The sequence below is a fragment of the Spodoptera frugiperda genome, chromosome 12 (genome assembly GCF_023101765.2).
Source record: "Spodoptera frugiperda isolate SF20-4 chromosome 12, AGI-APGP_CSIRO_Sfru_2.0, whole genome shotgun sequence".
Classification (NCBI taxonomy): domain Eukaryota; kingdom Metazoa; phylum Arthropoda; class Insecta; order Lepidoptera; family Noctuidae; genus Spodoptera; species Spodoptera frugiperda.
This window is the reverse complement of record NC_064223.1, coordinates 12,246,423-12,264,134: the sequence shown is the minus strand read 5'-3', so window position 1 is coordinate 12,264,134 and position 17,712 is coordinate 12,246,423. Positions and strand designations below refer to the sequence as shown.

At 32.5% G+C, this 17,712-nt stretch overlaps 4 protein-coding genes across 7 annotated transcripts in view; 1 reads left to right on the top strand and 3 right to left on the bottom strand.

Annotated features, from left to right (window-relative positions):
- Positions 1-17,712, bottom strand: part of LOC118262624 (carcinine transporter-like) — a 284,870-nt gene that overhangs the window by 104,574 nt on the left and 162,584 nt on the right. The window lies entirely within an intron of this gene.
- Positions 160-7,552, bottom strand: LOC118262816 (probable pseudouridine-5'-phosphatase). Its single transcript, XM_035574430.2, has 4 exons — positions 7,231-7,552; positions 5,541-5,759; positions 3,662-3,894; positions 160-1,830 (listed from the first exon to the last, which is right to left on the bottom strand). The coding sequence occupies exons 1-4, from the start codon at positions 7,343-7,345 to the stop codon at positions 1,651-1,653; spliced, it is 747 nt and encodes a 248-aa protein (XP_035430323.1). The 5' UTR covers positions 7,346-7,552; the 3' UTR covers positions 160-1,650.
- LOC118268573 (transposable element P transposase) lies at positions 7,945-14,494 on the bottom strand. 4 transcript variants are annotated; one of them, XM_050697685.1, is made up of 6 exons: positions 14,076-14,494; positions 13,474-13,686; positions 12,656-12,742; positions 11,795-11,848; positions 9,468-10,580; positions 7,945-9,367 (listed from the first exon to the last, which is right to left on the bottom strand). In XM_050697685.1, the coding sequence occupies exons 1-6, from the start codon at positions 14,128-14,130 to the stop codon at positions 8,241-8,243; spliced, it is 2,649 nt and encodes an 882-aa protein (XP_050553642.1). In that variant the 5' UTR covers positions 14,131-14,494; the 3' UTR covers positions 7,945-8,240. The 4 variants fall into 4 exon arrangements, with proteins under 4 accessions (XP_050553642.1, XP_050553644.1, XP_050553643.1 ...); XM_050697687.1 differs by having other exon boundaries at positions 7,945-10,580; XM_050697686.1 differs by lacking the exon at positions 9,468-10,580.
- Positions 14,668-17,712, top strand: part of LOC118262232 (glypican-6) — an 88,842-nt gene continuing 85,797 nt past the window's right edge. Inside the window, exon 1 of the mRNA XM_035573419.2 lies at positions 14,668-15,056. Coding sequence (XP_035429312.1) covers positions 14,837-15,056 — 220 coding nt within the window. The 5' untranslated portion in view covers positions 14,668-14,836. The remainder of the gene's footprint in view (positions 15,057-17,712) is intronic.

Genomic DNA, 17,712 nt, shown 5'->3' with positions numbered 1-17,712 from the left:
TCACTTGCCCTACCTATCACATCTAGTCTTAGAAGGCGTGATTATGTATAGGTATTTTCCGATTGGCTGCTTTTTCAATCCGTAATAATTTCACTTGATGGCGGCGCTATAATCGACTAAATGCATTTTCTCTTCAGGAAACAGAAAATGAAACCACAATTTCTTATTATACAAATAATATTTTATTGCTTAAAATCATCTACATCTACCAGACTTTGTAAATAAACAACATTACTTATAAACGTAGATGGCATCTATGTTACAATGATTGCACTATTGACAGGAATTATACTAAAAATATCAACTATAGTTGGGCCACTACAAACGTACCTACGACTTGTCACGTCAAAAGAATGTGACTATCTCGCACAACTCACATAAGTGTGAGCGAGAGATCTAATAATAATGACAGTTCGCACGTTTGTAATGGCCAACTATAACAACAATTTACTACAGATATTTGCAGTACTGTAAAGGACAAAAATAAATAATATATTATGGCTGTTTTTTGTGTAATTGAGATAGTTATTCTACATGATAACACCTTATTAAATATTTTATTTTACTATAATAGCACTTGATGTGATAGTTGAACCCTGATTGCATTCTTTTCTTATTATTAGTTATTTAGGTATCTTATCGCATTTACCCGCGACATTTTGACATACAAACAATAATTCAAAATGGCTGCCTAAAACTTAGCGGTAAAATGTTTATAGAGAAGTTAGTCTATGAGTAGGACAAGGCAACTTTTTACAAATCCTTATTTATGAAACATCATCATCATTAACAGCCTATAAAAGGCCACTGCTAATCAAAGGCCTCTTCTCACACGGAGAAGGTTTATGAAATACGGTATATAAATATTTCTCTCTTATAGACTACATTTTTATTGGTAGGGTGTTATTGTCTGACGATTATTCTTACATAATAATAGGGATACCTATTACAATAATTGTTGTATGATGGTATATTTTACTACCCGTATATACTCTATGCTCACCATGCAATACAAATCTAACAAATTAAGTACTAGGTATATAAAAAATGGTATTAATTGACTAAAAATCACTTACCTAATATTTAATCATAAGATTTGTGTAACTCGATTTTTGTACTTTCGTTCTCGATTCACCTATACATATAGGTATTTATTGTTACCTAGTCATCTTATACAATAATGTACTTATGTATAAAATATTCTGTTTCCTTATTTTGAATTCTGTTTGGTAGTAGATAAGTTTGATATCTTAACATGAAGAATATTTTGTACAAACCAGTCCTTAGCAAAACGTCACAAATATTACATACAAAATTTGAACATGCACAGGTAGTAATTATTTTATATTATTTTAACTTAGTAAATTATTATCTTAAAGGCTCGTTTTTTAGGACTGATCGGAAGCCCAATGTTTGAGTATTTATTCTATGAATCGATGTGAGAAGCAACAGTATTTCAATTGAAGATACACAAAAGTACACTCTAATAGAACAGATTAATGAATCAAATTACAATTGCTACATATCACGTCATATTAAACAAGAAAACAGTACCACTCAAATTTGAACTTAAAATCAACGTACAATAAAGTTGAAAACGCCGAATCGCACATCACACACAGGCTGATTCTTTATGATAATATTTTTATTTTAACACTTGAATGGTGGTAATCCAAATAGTTCTGGCTGGAATTTGGATAAGCTGGGTAGTACGATGGTTGCGTGTGTCGTTAGCTTTTTATCTAAGTGTGGGTCCGGCACCATGACAGTTTGCATGCCTGCCTTCACGCCTGCTGTGACGCCGTGAGGAGAGTCTTCGAATACTAGGCACTGGAATCAAAGTAAAAAAGTAATTAAGTAGATAGTTATTGAAATTAATATAAAAAAAATCGTTTATAAAATTTTGGCTAAGTTCCTGGTTGAGTTGAGTCTTTCTAGGGTCTTTGGGTTTTTCGCCAGCAGCCGATCTACGACCTCCGGAGAGGCAACCGAAGGGGTAACCCCGGATCACGGTCACAGACAGCGGAGAACACTGCGGTGGTTCTAGCCGATTAGAGACCGGCAAGTCCATGAGTAATTCTACCGCATTAGAAAAAAAATGGGGTCTATTGTTTTGGTTGAAATTTGCAATGCCTATTTGTGAGTGATTATAGAGAATCTCTACAAAACGGTCTTACGGTCAAACTAATAATGCTTTGGTCAGACAAGTTGGACCCAACTTGTCTGACCAAAGCATTATTAGTTTGAATTTACAAACTAGAACACAAGTCACAAGAGTGCAAGATTCCACCAATTTGACCAGTTCAGTCTATTGCAGTAGGTATCCCCTTGAACTGAATCAAGTGATTTATGTCTCTAATTCGCATCGCACGTTTTTCTCAATAACACGCTAACTCTGGCTAAGATTAGATTAATGATACAATCAAGTAAACTGTGTCGTCTGTAGAGTTGATTTGGGATTTTTGACTTTAAAAGAGTAGTGATATGGGTTATTTTCGTTATTGTGTTGTAATTGAGTAGATATGTATTTGGTGGCAGTAACGATTATTTTCTACTTACTAATATTTAAATTTGCTGTACGAAATAGGATTTTAACTGATTGTACGGTGTTATAATTTTTCTACTTTCAATCGAGAGATGCAATTGGAGGATTTCTGTTTTTATTACACTTTTAATAATAAGATAATAACTATGGTGAGACATGGTAAATTAACAGTTTACTCACGTAGAATTATTACGAAAAAAATCTACTAGTTTCGAGTCACATAGGGACTCACGCTGCTCACGAGAAGAAGTCTTGTAACTAGTAGGGCTTTTCTTATATTTTTAGTTTATTTTTGTTGCTTAAATATTCGACTATTACCTAAGTCTTATAAAAAAATACGCAAGTACGTGAATGCTAACAAGTCAGCCACTAAGTATTATACAACACTCAACAACAGATCATATCAGCATAATTCAACAATCAATGTCTGGAAAATTTAGTTACTGCTATGTCGCCTGTCGTGGAAAAGTTATTAATTGCTACTTTTTTATAACTAGACGAATCGCCTACGTACTCTAGTTGCAATGTGCTAAAACTGAGCTGAATTGCGGAAGTGGTATATTTCGGTGTTGGTGGGCGATAGCCGCTGGACGTGTAAACAGTCAATGTTATGAAACTAACGACTTTAAACGAAGTCAGGTACCTATTGAGTGTTATAGGCTGAATGTATCGCTATTTTATATTTCGAGTAGGTGTATGAAAGTATAGCTAACGTAATGCTATACTTTCTTTATTTTTTTTTAACTTTATTTTGTTGTTGTAAAGTTATCTAATGAGAGTCATCATCATCATCATCAGCCGAGAGACGTCCACTGCTGAACAAAGGCCTCCCCTTGGTCCTCCACGTAGAACGACAAGATATAATGAGAGTATTTTTATTGAATGTTTGTATGAATATCAACACATCAAGCACCTGAAATCTTCGTGAATGGTGTTGCGTACAATTATAGAATGCCATTGTATTTCAATAAGATTTTTTTGCCAATACTCGACCCAAAAATCGAGACCTCTTGCACCGCAGTTGCAGTTGCACTAGAGTCCACTCGACAAACGCCACCCAATTTAACTTACTTATAACACTTTACTTTCTATCTAAATCAATTTATCACAACATACCTTAGAAGGATGAGGTTTATCAGGGAACCTGGCAGCGGCTACCAGAAATATATCAGGGTGTGGTTTCCCATACTTGACTTCCTTATCTGTGCTCCCCATTACCATGTGATGGAAGTAAGAGAACAGTTCCTTGTACTGCGCTATTTTGGTTTCAACTGATCGAGCGCTGGAGGAAGTTGCTAAGGCGAAGGGAACTTTAGTTGCGTGGAGATGTCGTATTAATCTTTCTGCACCTGTAAATTGAAATTTAGAGGATTGAAGATGCTTAAAAAGCTATTATGAGACATATTAAAATAATAAATGTAGGTTTTTTAAGGGGAGAAAATCATCCAATGACTTCTTTCGCCTTGGGCGAGGCGATAGGGAGTGTCAGACTCTTAATAATTGTAGGTACGGTTTATTCACGTAACTATTCGAGGTTGCTCGATTAGTTTCGAGGTACGATAAGGGCCTATAATCATGAGCAGCATGTGCTGGTTTAACAGTAAGTAACTTGCTCCAACAGTTTGGTACGTGTGAAATTCATGCAACACTACTTATAAAAGTTGATTTAGCAAAACTTCCTGGAGCTGCGGATTGCCTAGCGGGTTACCGGGGTCCGGCACGAAAAGCAGGAGTAGGAACAGGATAGTTTGTAATCAGTAGGAGTCTAATACTCCCTCACGCCTCGCCTCCAAGGCGAAAGAAATCATTGGATGAGATAAACCCCTCAAAAAAAAAAAAAAAGTTGTAGCAAAACTTCTAGAGGTCTTGAGTGAAAAATAAATGTCCACGTAGGTAGTTATGTGCCTACACCAGTTTCTTATAACATCTGTGTACATAATAGGAGGAGTGTTTCATCCAAAGTGCATTCAACGGTAGCTCACAAGAGTCACAAGATAACATTATCAACTTTAGAATGCTGTCTAAATAATCAAAAGATATTATATCATTGGGTGCAAATATCTGTATGTTATCTTTTAATACATGTGAGAGAAAAAATATAATTTTAAAGTAAATTGTATATTTTTCTTTAATCTTTCAATAGGTTTTCAATAAGACAGTTTCAATAAGTAAGTAAGGCTAATTGAAACTACTATCCATCGGAAAACCATATTGCTTGTTTATTTTTATTTTTAGTAACTGCTAGGATTTTTAGTTACTGTAAATGTTAACTGCCACATAGGTCACCGGTGTCCTACGTTAGTGGAGGATTTGCTTTCAACAGTTTTCTGATGGCAGTTAAAGGCTTAAAAGCGATCGTTAACTATGACAAACTTGCATGAGCGACAGTAACTTCTCTAGAGCAGTATAGTCAACAATGTTGGAGAATCGAGATAGTAGGGTGTATTTTTCTCTGATTAATGGGGAAAAGTTCTGTTTTGTGACTTATTATCGGAAATTAAAATGGCATTATAGGCTAAAACAGACACTAGATATTACAGGAACCTAGACTTCCTATTAAACAAATTATATAACTTATTGTTATCAATTCTAATTTAAATTGTCCGAACCTTGGACATGAACTTCGTAGCAACAGATAAATGTGGACTGATGCCAAGTATTGCAATGTATTACTTTTTTATTATTTACTTCTGGATTGGACCAAAGCTATCATACTACTTGTAAATAAAGAATTGGAAATAAAGACGACTGATTCTCTACCGAGAATGCAGTATGTATGGGATAAAGTTTGCCTTATGTAGGTACCACTATTTCATTGTATTATGTAAGATTAAATAATTAAGTAGGAACTTATCACTAATTAATTACTCGTTAAACAATTTATTATCTGATAAATCTCAACTTCTGATATCCGAAACATTTTAATGCAAACACCTTTCCAGTTTTAATTCCCAAGTTATAATATAGTATATATAGCCTTGGAAAATAAACTTACCGTCTAATAAAGGCGCTCCAGCCAACATAGTGTCTCCTAGAACTAGCAGCTGGTCTCTAAACTCGGTGGGTGTGATCGGTAACTTCAGTTCTTTGCACAGAATCTCTGACAGTCTCTGCTCCGTTCCACCAAGTATTTTCATCATCAACTCGTCTGTGTATTTGTGGCCATAGTTTGCACATAACTGTGTTATCATTTTCTTGTATACTAGTTCCGTGTCTGGAAAAAAAGGAAGAATAGTTACAGTCTTCTTAGTTCTTACAGCATACACGCTGTACTTTTTTTAGTTTAGTAGTTCCTGACAGTTATAATAGTTAGGATAGATGATGATTTTGGTTTTAATGTCCATCTTGTAGATTATTTTAAAATATTAGAAGACATATCAATTTAAAATATCACGTGACGTCACTTCTAGGTAGATTTATACGTCATTAATAGAAATGACATATTTGCTCTTAAACTTTGATTCGTTTTATCTAAGTATTGTTATCTAATATGAAAAAATTAATAAAATATGTATCTAATCTATTTTTTCATTGCCTAACTGACGGACTCAATGCATGTTTAATTGTCATAACCCGTCATCATCCATATTATGAACAAGGTACCTCATTCATTCCTGAAATAGCATTTCATACATTTTTATCACATGTAAAGTAATTTGGAATGATAATTTATTCACAAGTTGTGTCATTGATAGATTGTTAAATGCATATGATGTCACTCTTACACATTATATTATGTATTTAGTGAGGGACTAGACAATAATGTCTGGTAATGTGTATAGGAACTATTTATTTTACCTTACTAATATTATAAATGTGAAACTTTGTAGGTTTGTTTGTTACACTTCAATGTCATAATGGCTGAAGGGATTGAAATGATAGGTAACAGGGGTAGATTATGGTCTGGAATAATACATAGGCCATTTTTAATCCTATGATATAACATGGGTGAATCTGCTGGCAAAAGCATAAATTAGACTGTTCAAATACAGTATTCTTACTGGTCAATATTGTTTTCTTTTATAGCTACAATTTTTAAAATAAGAACTTGTTAAGTAATTAACAGATAAAATACTACATTATCTGTTGCTTAATTATCAGATGCCTTATCCCTGGGGCCTATTAAATTGTATTTTTTTATAATATGTAACTGTCATGATGAATATCAAATACAATATTATATTGATATGTAAAATTGTTACAGAGATAAATATTATTTATCATAAACTTAGATGAAAAAATATTTTAATAATTAATTTTAAAAACCTGGGTGTTAGGAAACATAATTTAAAATTTGAATGTGTGAATTTTTAAATACAGAACTTGTTATGAGAGCTAATAAATTGTGAAATCAATTTTATCAGATTATAATTTCGCATGTACAGTTAGCAACACAAGTAGGTTACATTTACATTTTTTTTAATTTCCATAATGTGTTTGTTAATCACACAGATTATTAAACATTGCATATCTTAGAATAAACTTAGATTTTTTAAGAAATAAAAATTACTTCGTAAGAAATTTATTGGAGACTGTCTTGCATAAACTACGATATTTACATAGTAACGAATGCAATAGTAGTGTAGTTGATTTGTTATTAATTTATTATGTAAAAGTATGACCGCGTCTGTAACCTTGTAAGCCAATAACATTCACGATTAGCATGAAGGTCGCATTCTACTCACCAAGCAGAAGTCCATCCATGTCGAAAATGCAATGCGTAACTTTCTTATAATTCGGCGTCGAATAAAATCTCGCGCCTACCACTCGTGACACACTTTTTAACAAATAAACCCTCATGGTTACCGGTTATGTAAAACTAACAATAACAAAAATATCGATTACTTATCTTAGTAATATACTATTAAACACTTAGATACAATGACTAATGTAACTTTCACTTAATTATAAATATTAATTAATTTTCTAAACAGAGATAATAACAAACGTGTGTTCAATGATTGAATAACATTTCGTCTATTTTGATTTGGTTGCCTAAATTGACATTAGAATTTTGACATTGAGAACTGTGACTGACATCTATTTATGTCAAAAATTGCCTTAGCCAATACTCGAAGAGACACTGTGAGATAATAATCTTCTATTGGTGAATATCTCACTATATTCTCAAACGTAACCAATAGAAAATTTCTTAAAATATTGCTAGTATTGAAAATAACATTTTATGTTGCCTAATTAATTAAAAAACGAAATAATGGTTCATTAAAAAGTTTAACTACAAATTGGAAAGATAAAAAGAGCTCAATTAATTAACGCATAATGATGTATTTTATCAAACTTTATCAGAATTGGTAATTAATATTGCGATACTGGCAACACCACCACCGCTTTGCCAGTGGTCCGCTTTCGGCTGACTTCAGTCGGCCAGTGCAGTTGAGCCATAGACTATACAATATATACTGAGATAGATGCGCATCTCTGCTCGCAGTATAATTTACGACTAAAACGTCCTGAAGATGGCGCTGTTCACAAATGTTTAGTACCCCCTGTATGCACTAGATGGCGTACCCTGTAGTACCGTTTTCATACTTAATTATTAATCATTTTCATTAAAAACAAAACAAATTGACCTTGCTCCAAATTTGTTTGCATTAGGAGCACAGTTAGATCAATTTGTTTTGTTTACTATTGTTATAGGGTTACTACTTCAAAATAAAACAACTTATATTAAATATCATTTTTTATTCTTTTTATGTTTTTCAAAATAATTGAAAGCTTTTAATTTTATATGGTCATCTTTATCAAAATTTGTAATTTTACCATTTAAAATTCTATTTACATTAGTGCACCAACTATGGATAATTAATTTAATCGAAAGATCATTAATGAACTCAATCAACTGCGATTTGTGTAAATCACAAGTAATCATATTATAGTCACATGCACAATTTAACAAGAATTTCATTTTGTCTTTTAAACGAAGTGATTCGGGTGATATACGTAAGCATGCAACGATCAAATAATATATTTCATTCATTAGTTCATTGAATTTTTTATTCGGATAAAATAAAGATTTCTTTGTATAATCAATTTCATAATTAAATGATTGTTTATTAATCGTAGAGCTACAAAAATCACGCATGCATATTTCACAATTTCTAAAAACTTTGATTTTACATTTTTTTATGATATATCCAGTTACATATTTTTTTGATTCATCATGCACTACATTGTTAACATTACTTTTTATGTTACCCATCACCGTTATCAAAGAATCAACTTCACATGCAAAATCATCATTCGAGGAAGTACATGCAGGTGTATTTATTAAATGATTTAGTGATTGAAATAAATAATTATTATCTTTTTCACAATTAGCATTAAGAGAATGTGGTGAATTAAAATTGTTAATAATCAACGTCTTATAGGCATTTATGAATTGATTACATGATGGATTGGTATTTCTAATTCCATTACTTCTAATACTACTGAAAAAATTTTCTAATGGATCCTGATTAAAATTTCTTGTTAATAAACTATTTACATTGTGATTAGTATTCAAATCAACCCACATTTCTTTAAAAGTTTTAATATTATTAATCCAATTCTTGATTGAGGGAATCGATTCAAATTTAACTACATTACCTTGATTATTATGAGTAATTGATTGAAATTTGATTGATTCTAATACAGGCAGTAAATTATTCCATAGTTGGATGTGCGGTGAATTAGTTTTAAAACACGATTTATATTTTTTTGTCGAAATTTGATAAGAATGACCATTAAATGAATCAAATAATTGATCAAAAATCAATAAAAAATCAGCTGTTTGTTGGCATTCCGAAGGAAGTATCTCATGTTCTGAAACAAAAGAATTTACAATGAATAAATTGCACAATTGGCAATCCAGCAACAGCTGAATTAATTGTTATAATTGAGGAACTAGTTGATGTTTACTTACTAGCTAAAAATCGGAGTGCTGCAGACACTCTCTGGCTAAAAACTTGTGCAGCATGTTTTACTTTCATCTTCGGAATTTTACTTTCAATTACATGGCTTTCTGTAATTTTGTTTACCAATCTTATCTCATCATCCCCTGTATCTACATTTAAAAGCATACGCAAATGTTCCCATTTTGCCCACTTGACCTCACCATTTTGTAAGAATTTGGCATCTTTTTTTAATAAATTATTCCTTATGCCTTTTAATAGGTGAGGCGTGTCAAATAAAGGATAAACCTTTATGTTCTCTACTTCAAAAGCGCCAGAATTGTACTCCTCCCCGGCTCTTAAATATTTTTCGCGGGTCTCTGCTTGCAGCATCTTTATAACTCTTGTGTTGGTAGTAGCTTGGTCACATATTGTTGCTACTACCGTTAAGCCAATTTCTGTGAGCTGCAATATACATTGTTTTATTAATTTTTTTAAGTCTGGCGCTTTTGTTGAGCCTGTACAAAATGTGTAGCAAATGGGTTGTTTGTATTTGCTTTTTATGCTTTTAATCATGAGTACAAGGGCATGGTCAGCCAGAGATTGCCTGCATGTGGGCCCCAGGTCTTCGAAACCAATAATTTTACCTAATTTAATGTTGTATTCCAGACCTGGAGCCAAAGAAACCTCATCAAAGAGCAAATTAACTAATTTGCTCTCATTATTTAAATTTTTGACAGCATTTTTTAAATTAGAAATTATAATATTATTTATGCCTGGCACAATTGTCACTGCACTAAGCATTTTTTGTATTGCTCTTTTTGAGGGCAAAACAAACATGTTTTGTAAAAGCCTATAAGCTTTTGGGCTTTGCTTGTATATAGTTAAGCCCATTATTTTTTCTTTTTCAGAGAATCTTCTGCCTTTTGGTTTTTTTAAACCTTTTATTTGCAGCAATGTAAATAAACGCGAGGTTTCAGGCAACTTTTCAGCAAATTTCAAAAACGACTCCTTCATTGCGATTTGTTTTGCACATTGCATAAGTGTTTTTTGATGTTTATATTTTTTTCTCAGTTTTTCAATACTATTTTTAAGTCGTATTATTGTCCTTTTTGTTGTTATGTCCATTATTTTATTTTTGGTATCTGAAAATAAAAAATATGTATAATAAATAACAGTAATAAAAAAAACACAAACATAATTGTTAGTAAGGATTGGGGAGCTATAAATTGTAAGTATCCGACAAAATCTCCAAAAAGACATAACACAGACATAAAAGTTAAGTTAATAAGAATAAATAACTACCTAATATATATGTGTAATTTAAACTTATTTATACATTTATAGGAAGGATTTGTGGTTTATATAAATTACAAGTTTTGTAGTTAAACTGGATGAAAATGAGTAACTTAAAAATATAATTAAGGTAATTTAGTATAAAAAGAACTTAGAGTTTGTTTATACATAGAATGCCTCGTTGGTCGAGTGGTCGAAAGTGGGACTGCCGGACAAAGGGTCTCGGGTACGAATCTGGGGTCGGACAAAGTATTACTGGGTTTTAGTCGGTTTTTCGAAAATTTCTTAGTAATAGCACGATGTCTGGAATTGTGCCTAGTATATAGCAATAGGTTCACCCCCTATTACATGGGACTTATAACAAAAATGGTGAAAAGTGGGTGAACAATGGCATTACATGCCATAATGTGCACTTCTGCCTAACCCTTCGAGGATAAAAGGCGTGACGTTATAAAAAAAGATTATTTATCATATCTTAATGCTTATGATGCATGTAACTCTACGATTTTCTCGCACTACACTTGAATTTATGTGTATTTATTTACAAATACAAGTATTAAGGAGGATGCCAGAGCTTCTTTGATATCTGGTCCCACTTCCAATAGCTATGTGTGTTATATCATTGGATAGGTAATTTTGAGCTGAATAAAAGTTCAGAGTTATTCTTTATTAAACATTGTAATTTTATCAGTAGCCAAGTAATGCTATTTTTGCGTCATAATTGCATTTGTTATTTATACTATTTATACACGTACTGTCTCTGAAAGGACTAAGATTTGGAACTTGGTGCCATAGTAACTTTTATTCAGCTTAAAATTACCTATCCAATGATGTAACACACATTAGAAGGTGGGACTAGGATTTGCATCTTCCTTTACAACATACAAACTCAGGTACACACCATCACAGAGATCAAGAACAATAATTTTGGGATCACACAAAGAGTTGTTCAGAGCGGGAATTGAACCCACGAAACAATACTCAGCAATCGGTTGTTCAACAACTGCGTCAACTGTTAAGTCAATTTTAACGAACTCATAACTAAAAAAGCTTTAGTACTTACTCATATATGACATTGATCTCCTTTTTTCTGGTGTACAGTAGATTGGTGCTGGTTCTGCAATGAATAAAACAAAATATTAATAAACAAAATATTAAATCAACGTAAAAAATATACAAAGGACTACCACACACTCAGCTATCTTTTGTTAATTTAATGACACACTATACAATGTGAATAGTAGTTTTGTCGCATTTTGATTTTGAGAGACAGTGTCACAAATGCTGTAATCTATTTTACGCTCTTTTTTTTTCAAGAAAATATAAATTTAATTTCTCGTAATGTAAAAAAAATATAAAGAATATTTCAATTAAAATTTCAAAATATAAGTTCGCGCTACATTTTACCGTACAAAGAACTATCATTAAAATTGTAAAATATTGACAGAGGTTGATGCATAATTTGGAGTTGAACCTTGATTAGAGGCTGACATAAAAAAATCATAAAAATGGGTTTATAATTGACGACATATTTTCAATCAGTCGCAAAATTTTAGATATATTAAACTACGACTTTATAGGTAAATATATTAGACATTCATTGTTAAAATAAAAAAATAAAAAAAAATAAAGCAATTATGTTTAAACATGTTTTATTTTATTTTAATTATAATGTATATAATAGAATATCAATGTATGTATATAATAGAATATTTATGTATGTATATAATAGAATATCTATACTAATTTACTTCTTGTATGTAGATTTTATCGGTTACATAATTCAAACGATATTTTTGCACGATTGAAATCATCACTATATCTCTAGTGAAACTACAATTCAAACGCCAAACGTCTTCACGACGCACCGAAACGACTATAGTAATAAAACAAATATAATAAACACTAATTTAATAATACTTACCAACATAATCAGATACAACATCTGTCAAATTCGATGGGCCAGGTGTGGGGTCCGAATATATGTCAACTTCTGCGTTCATGGAATGGCCTGAAATTAGAAAAAAAATATCCTGAAACCTTATGACTATTATTGACATATGAGAATGACTGATGCGACATGAGCTCAAGTATCAATTATGTTTAAACATGTTTTATTTTATTTTAATTATAATGTATATAATAGAATATCTATGTATGTATATAATAGAATATCTATACTAATTTACTTCTTGTATGTAGATTTTATCGGTTACATAATTCAAACGATATTTTTGCACGATTGAAATCATCACTATATCTCTAGTGAAACTACAATTCAAACGCCAGACGTCTTCACGACGCACCGAAACGACTATAGTAATAAAACAAATATAATAAACACTAATTTAATAATACTTACCAACATAGTCAGATACAACATCTGTCAAATTCGATGGGCCAGGTGTGGGGTCCGAATATATGTCAACTTCTGCGTTCATGGAATGGCCTGAAATTAGAAAAAAAATATCCTGAAATCTTATGACTATTATTGACATATGAGAATGACTGATGCGACATGAGCTCAAGTATCAAAACGAGCAATGTATAATTAGGTATTTTGATTTTTTAAATTCTCAATAGTAGCATGGGATGTGCTGACGAGATGAAAGTCACAGCAAAGTAGGCGAAAGCTGCTTGTTCAAAGATAGGTTACGTGTGCATCACAGTATGACGAATAGAAACTTAAAAAGCGAGAAGCAGAGTTTTAAATGTTTAGAAATTAAAACGTTTTACCATTACCTAAAAATAATGTTGGCACTGCATTTTGAGTCAAATAATGAGAAGGCAATCGGTAGCTTTTGTTAAAATGTCTACCACAAATTCTGAATTTTTTACAAATGTAATCATCCCCTTTTTCTTGATCAGCTGGTTTAAGCACCGATTTCCATTGTTTGAATCGATCAATCTGTTCCAATTTCAATGAATTTGGATTTGGGAATTTGTGTAAAGGATCTGAAATATAATAACATTAAAAATTATCAAATGTGGTTATCACTCAAAAAAAGTGTAAATTTTCCTTAATTTTACATTGCATATCAATAGGTACATTGCAAAAGAGTTTCGTAAGGTATTAATAATGTTATAATAAAATTAAATAATCATAACTGTATATATGTGTATTTTAGTATCATTGTAAATTAGTTTTTAAATGTGTAGATATAATAAATAATATAGCTTTCATATCGAGACCAATCAAAACTTTCATATCAAATTATTAAGGAAATACAAGTATAGCCTACATAGTCTGAGTCCTACAATCTACAGATATATACTCATGTTAACAAAATGAAATAAAGTTATGTAAACAAATATAAAATTTGGAATCGGAAAACATGTCTTACCGTTATCATTACAGGAACAACCAAAATAGCACTTGTTAAAAGTTTTTTGCGACATTTTGTTTTGAAACCCAAATCGAGAAAGAAAAATCAGAAGTCCGTTGTCGTAGCCAGGTCAAACGTAAATGCAGCAAACAAAGTCCAAATACACAGAATCAAGTCACAAAATTATTACGGATCTCAGAAAGTCCAGATTTACAAAGCCAAGTCGTAGAAAATTAATACGGGAACACGGTAGTAACAGGAACTCAAACAGCGCAAAACAATAATGGCGGCAGAAACTCAGAAAAGTTTCAAAAGGTAATTCCTAGTACTGCCATGTAAATCGAGTAAGGTTTTTATATTTCAAGTTTATAAATATGATTATTTACATTTACATAAAATACTTATATTTTTTGTTTCAATTAAATATTTTAAAACCCGTAAAAAAATAATATTTTTCTGATTTAATACATAGACATAAATTTACACTGCCATCTTGTGACATCTTAACATAACTTGCCTAAAAGTTTTTCATTGCCGTCCAGAAGATGGCGCAGCTTTCTTCGTAATTTTTTGAAATGATTTTTGTAGGGGAGATGCATGGCCCTGAGTTGAGCTGCGACCATCATGGTTCGCAGTTGATTCGTCGCAAGTCGTGCGTATGGCGTGTGTAGTACCACAATTTAAGTTTAAATTAAAAATATTTAACTTGTATTTAAATTTATGAACCATTTATAAAAGTGTATTCCGTTTCACACTACTAAATACATTCGTTAGCGAACATGGCTGTGAAAGAGTGTTGTTGTGATAAACTGTCGCCTAACAAAAAATCGATTTTCGGATTGAGAATGCGGAGCCAAATACTGTATTTACTGTTGGGTTCTTGTTTATTGGCCGTGGCTTCTGCCGCTGAGCCCGAGGGAACTTGTGCAAATGTGAAAACCATCTTTGAAAAGAATGGAATGTTGACGGCGGTAGACCTACAAGCACAGCCGAACTCAGGTGAGAATCACGCGCTATTTCACAGCTGAATGTGATAATGATAAACGACAATGCTTGATACGTTGTTTGATTATATTGCTTTATGTCATAACAAACCAGAATACACATAGCTGGCCACCACCTTAGTACCTAGTTACCTAAGTATGTAGAACTTTGTGTATTTACCGCTTCAAACATTACCATCTAGTATTAGAAACTTAGGAATGTCGGCTTGGTAGATAATGTAGCATAGATAAAATTATACTTGAATTAAAATTCTATTTACTTTATAGGTTAAATAGCATACTTAATCGCAATAACAATTCTCAAGAGCTCAGCGTCCGAAAATTATTTGATAAAGCAAAACATGTGTAGTCTATCAGTTTGCGTTATCACAACAATGAAGTGATTACCTATATCTAGATACGCAAGTACTTTCCGTGAAGCTACGACCAAGATTTACCCACCAACGAAACGGAATTATAAACGTAAATATAGGTGTTACACAGATTGATAAACTTCTGTTGTAATCTGGATCTGCGATAAAAAATATTATTAACGCTTTAATGTAATAAATTGTCAGTTTTCGATAAAAGTAAACAATGTCATGCCTGTTTTTCCCCGATTGGTTCCTAGAAGATGCTTTAAACCTATTTTTGGTGTTTTGTACAACTCCAGAAGGTGATAGTTAAGTTTGGTTCAAGTCCAAAAGTGTCTAATTTACGTTACTTAAAATTTGATAAGTTAAATGTTATATGTGCGGTATTGTATCAATAAATGTGGTACCTAAATGTCACCGCATTTGCGGCTTTTACCGAACGAGAAGAAATTTTTGTCTAAGTTGTAAAAAGATAGCAAAGCTTGCAAGCATAAAGCGGCATCTACCTAAAAAAAGTAAATATCTAAATAATGGTATTTTAGCCTTAAAAGATTAAAAGCAAAAGGATACGCAAATTTTTACACGAATTTGGGTCCTAATTACACCATTCTAAACTTTTTGTTAACACAACGTAATGAAAAGAAAGGAACACTGAGGCACAGAAGCTATTGTTGTGTTGTTTAAAGAATAAAGACTTAAAATCCTTTTGCGTTGAACTCATTTTTACCTGATCAGGAACAGGTCAAGACAAGTCGGTAACTTTTTTTTTACAAGACAACAACTTATCCAAAAAATGTCTGCGTCGATTTATTTAATTTTGTGTCCATTACTTTTTTAATGCATATGATGCTACATGACATATCAACAAAGTATCATTTGTGTGCCGAAAAAGTAAAAGAATACCTACTTACTTGCGTATGGTTTAGGTAGGACTTATATGTACATGAACATCATTAAGACTAGACAAGCGAATGTAGGTAGTTATTAGTGACTTATATAATGGTTCGTAACACAATAGGCAAGTGCATAACTGTTAGAATCAATCACGAACCAAGGAGGTATACATATAAAGCAGCTGCATACAACGTTAGTAAATATTAACATAAGGAAAAGATCCAACGATGTTTAATTTAACATTAACGCGAATTCAACCTTGGAGAAACCTTAATCGTCTACCAGAGTAAACATCTTCGAAAACAATTTGTAATGTGTAGGTGGTTGATACAGTAGGCGGAGTTGAGAAATGCTTACATTGCAACACGCGGTACAATATGACCATTTCTGCGAAGCAAAGTTTAGCTCAAATATGAAGATCTCACGGAGAATATCATATCTTAAAGTGACAGTGATAGAGTTCCAATTCGAGCAAACACGATGTCAATGGCAGAAAACATTTAAGTTAAAAGCCAGGCTGCAAGTAAGCAGGTAATGGCACGCGGAATCAGCGTGGGCGAATACGCTGCGGAAGGTTCAAAAGCGATTTGACATGGTTTTCAGACGATTATTCGGATTTATGAAAGCTTTATGTACCCAAGATACGTACACAAAGCTTCTTGGAAAATATGGCTTGTTGGTTTTACTGATAACTGTTGTCAATTGATTTCGTTGATAATTAAACATGCATTTTAATGAATACAGTTACTTTGAAGATACCGCTTCAATCAAATTAAGAAACAATGACTGCTGAGATTGGGGAAATATGGCATTGAATTTAAGAAATAATATTTTATGAGGACGGCTCAAGATATCGAGACATCGATTACGTTTCCAAAAATGTTTTATGCCTGGACCGGCTCGACGGCACCATTCAGTCATTACATCTTCCTTTTTTGGCATTCGAAAGCATGTTGATCGCCCGCACTCTTTGGAATAATCGCCGACGAATTATTCCGTGAAAATTTACAGTCACGGACACGGTATTTGGCACGAGCATTTCTTTGGTGCCTTCCCACGAATGTCGTTAACACGTAAAGCTACCGATTTAAACATCCAAATGATAATTATTGTAACAACTCAAACCAGCTAACCATTCAGTGAGCGCAAATAATAACACATTGTTTGATTTAATGAGTTTCCACCACGCACACCTCTACCCGGCGAGAGCATTTTCCGTCGAGTGCTTTGAAGTTTAACCCATCCCATTCTGTGTAGTAAATTAATATATTATTAATGAACCACTGCGCCACACCCAGCGCATTACCCGTGAAACTACTAAAGCCTTATATCGGCCTAATTGGTGTTTGTGCAGTCATAAACGATCAGGAATAGCTTTAACAACTCTGGGCCTATGCAAACTTA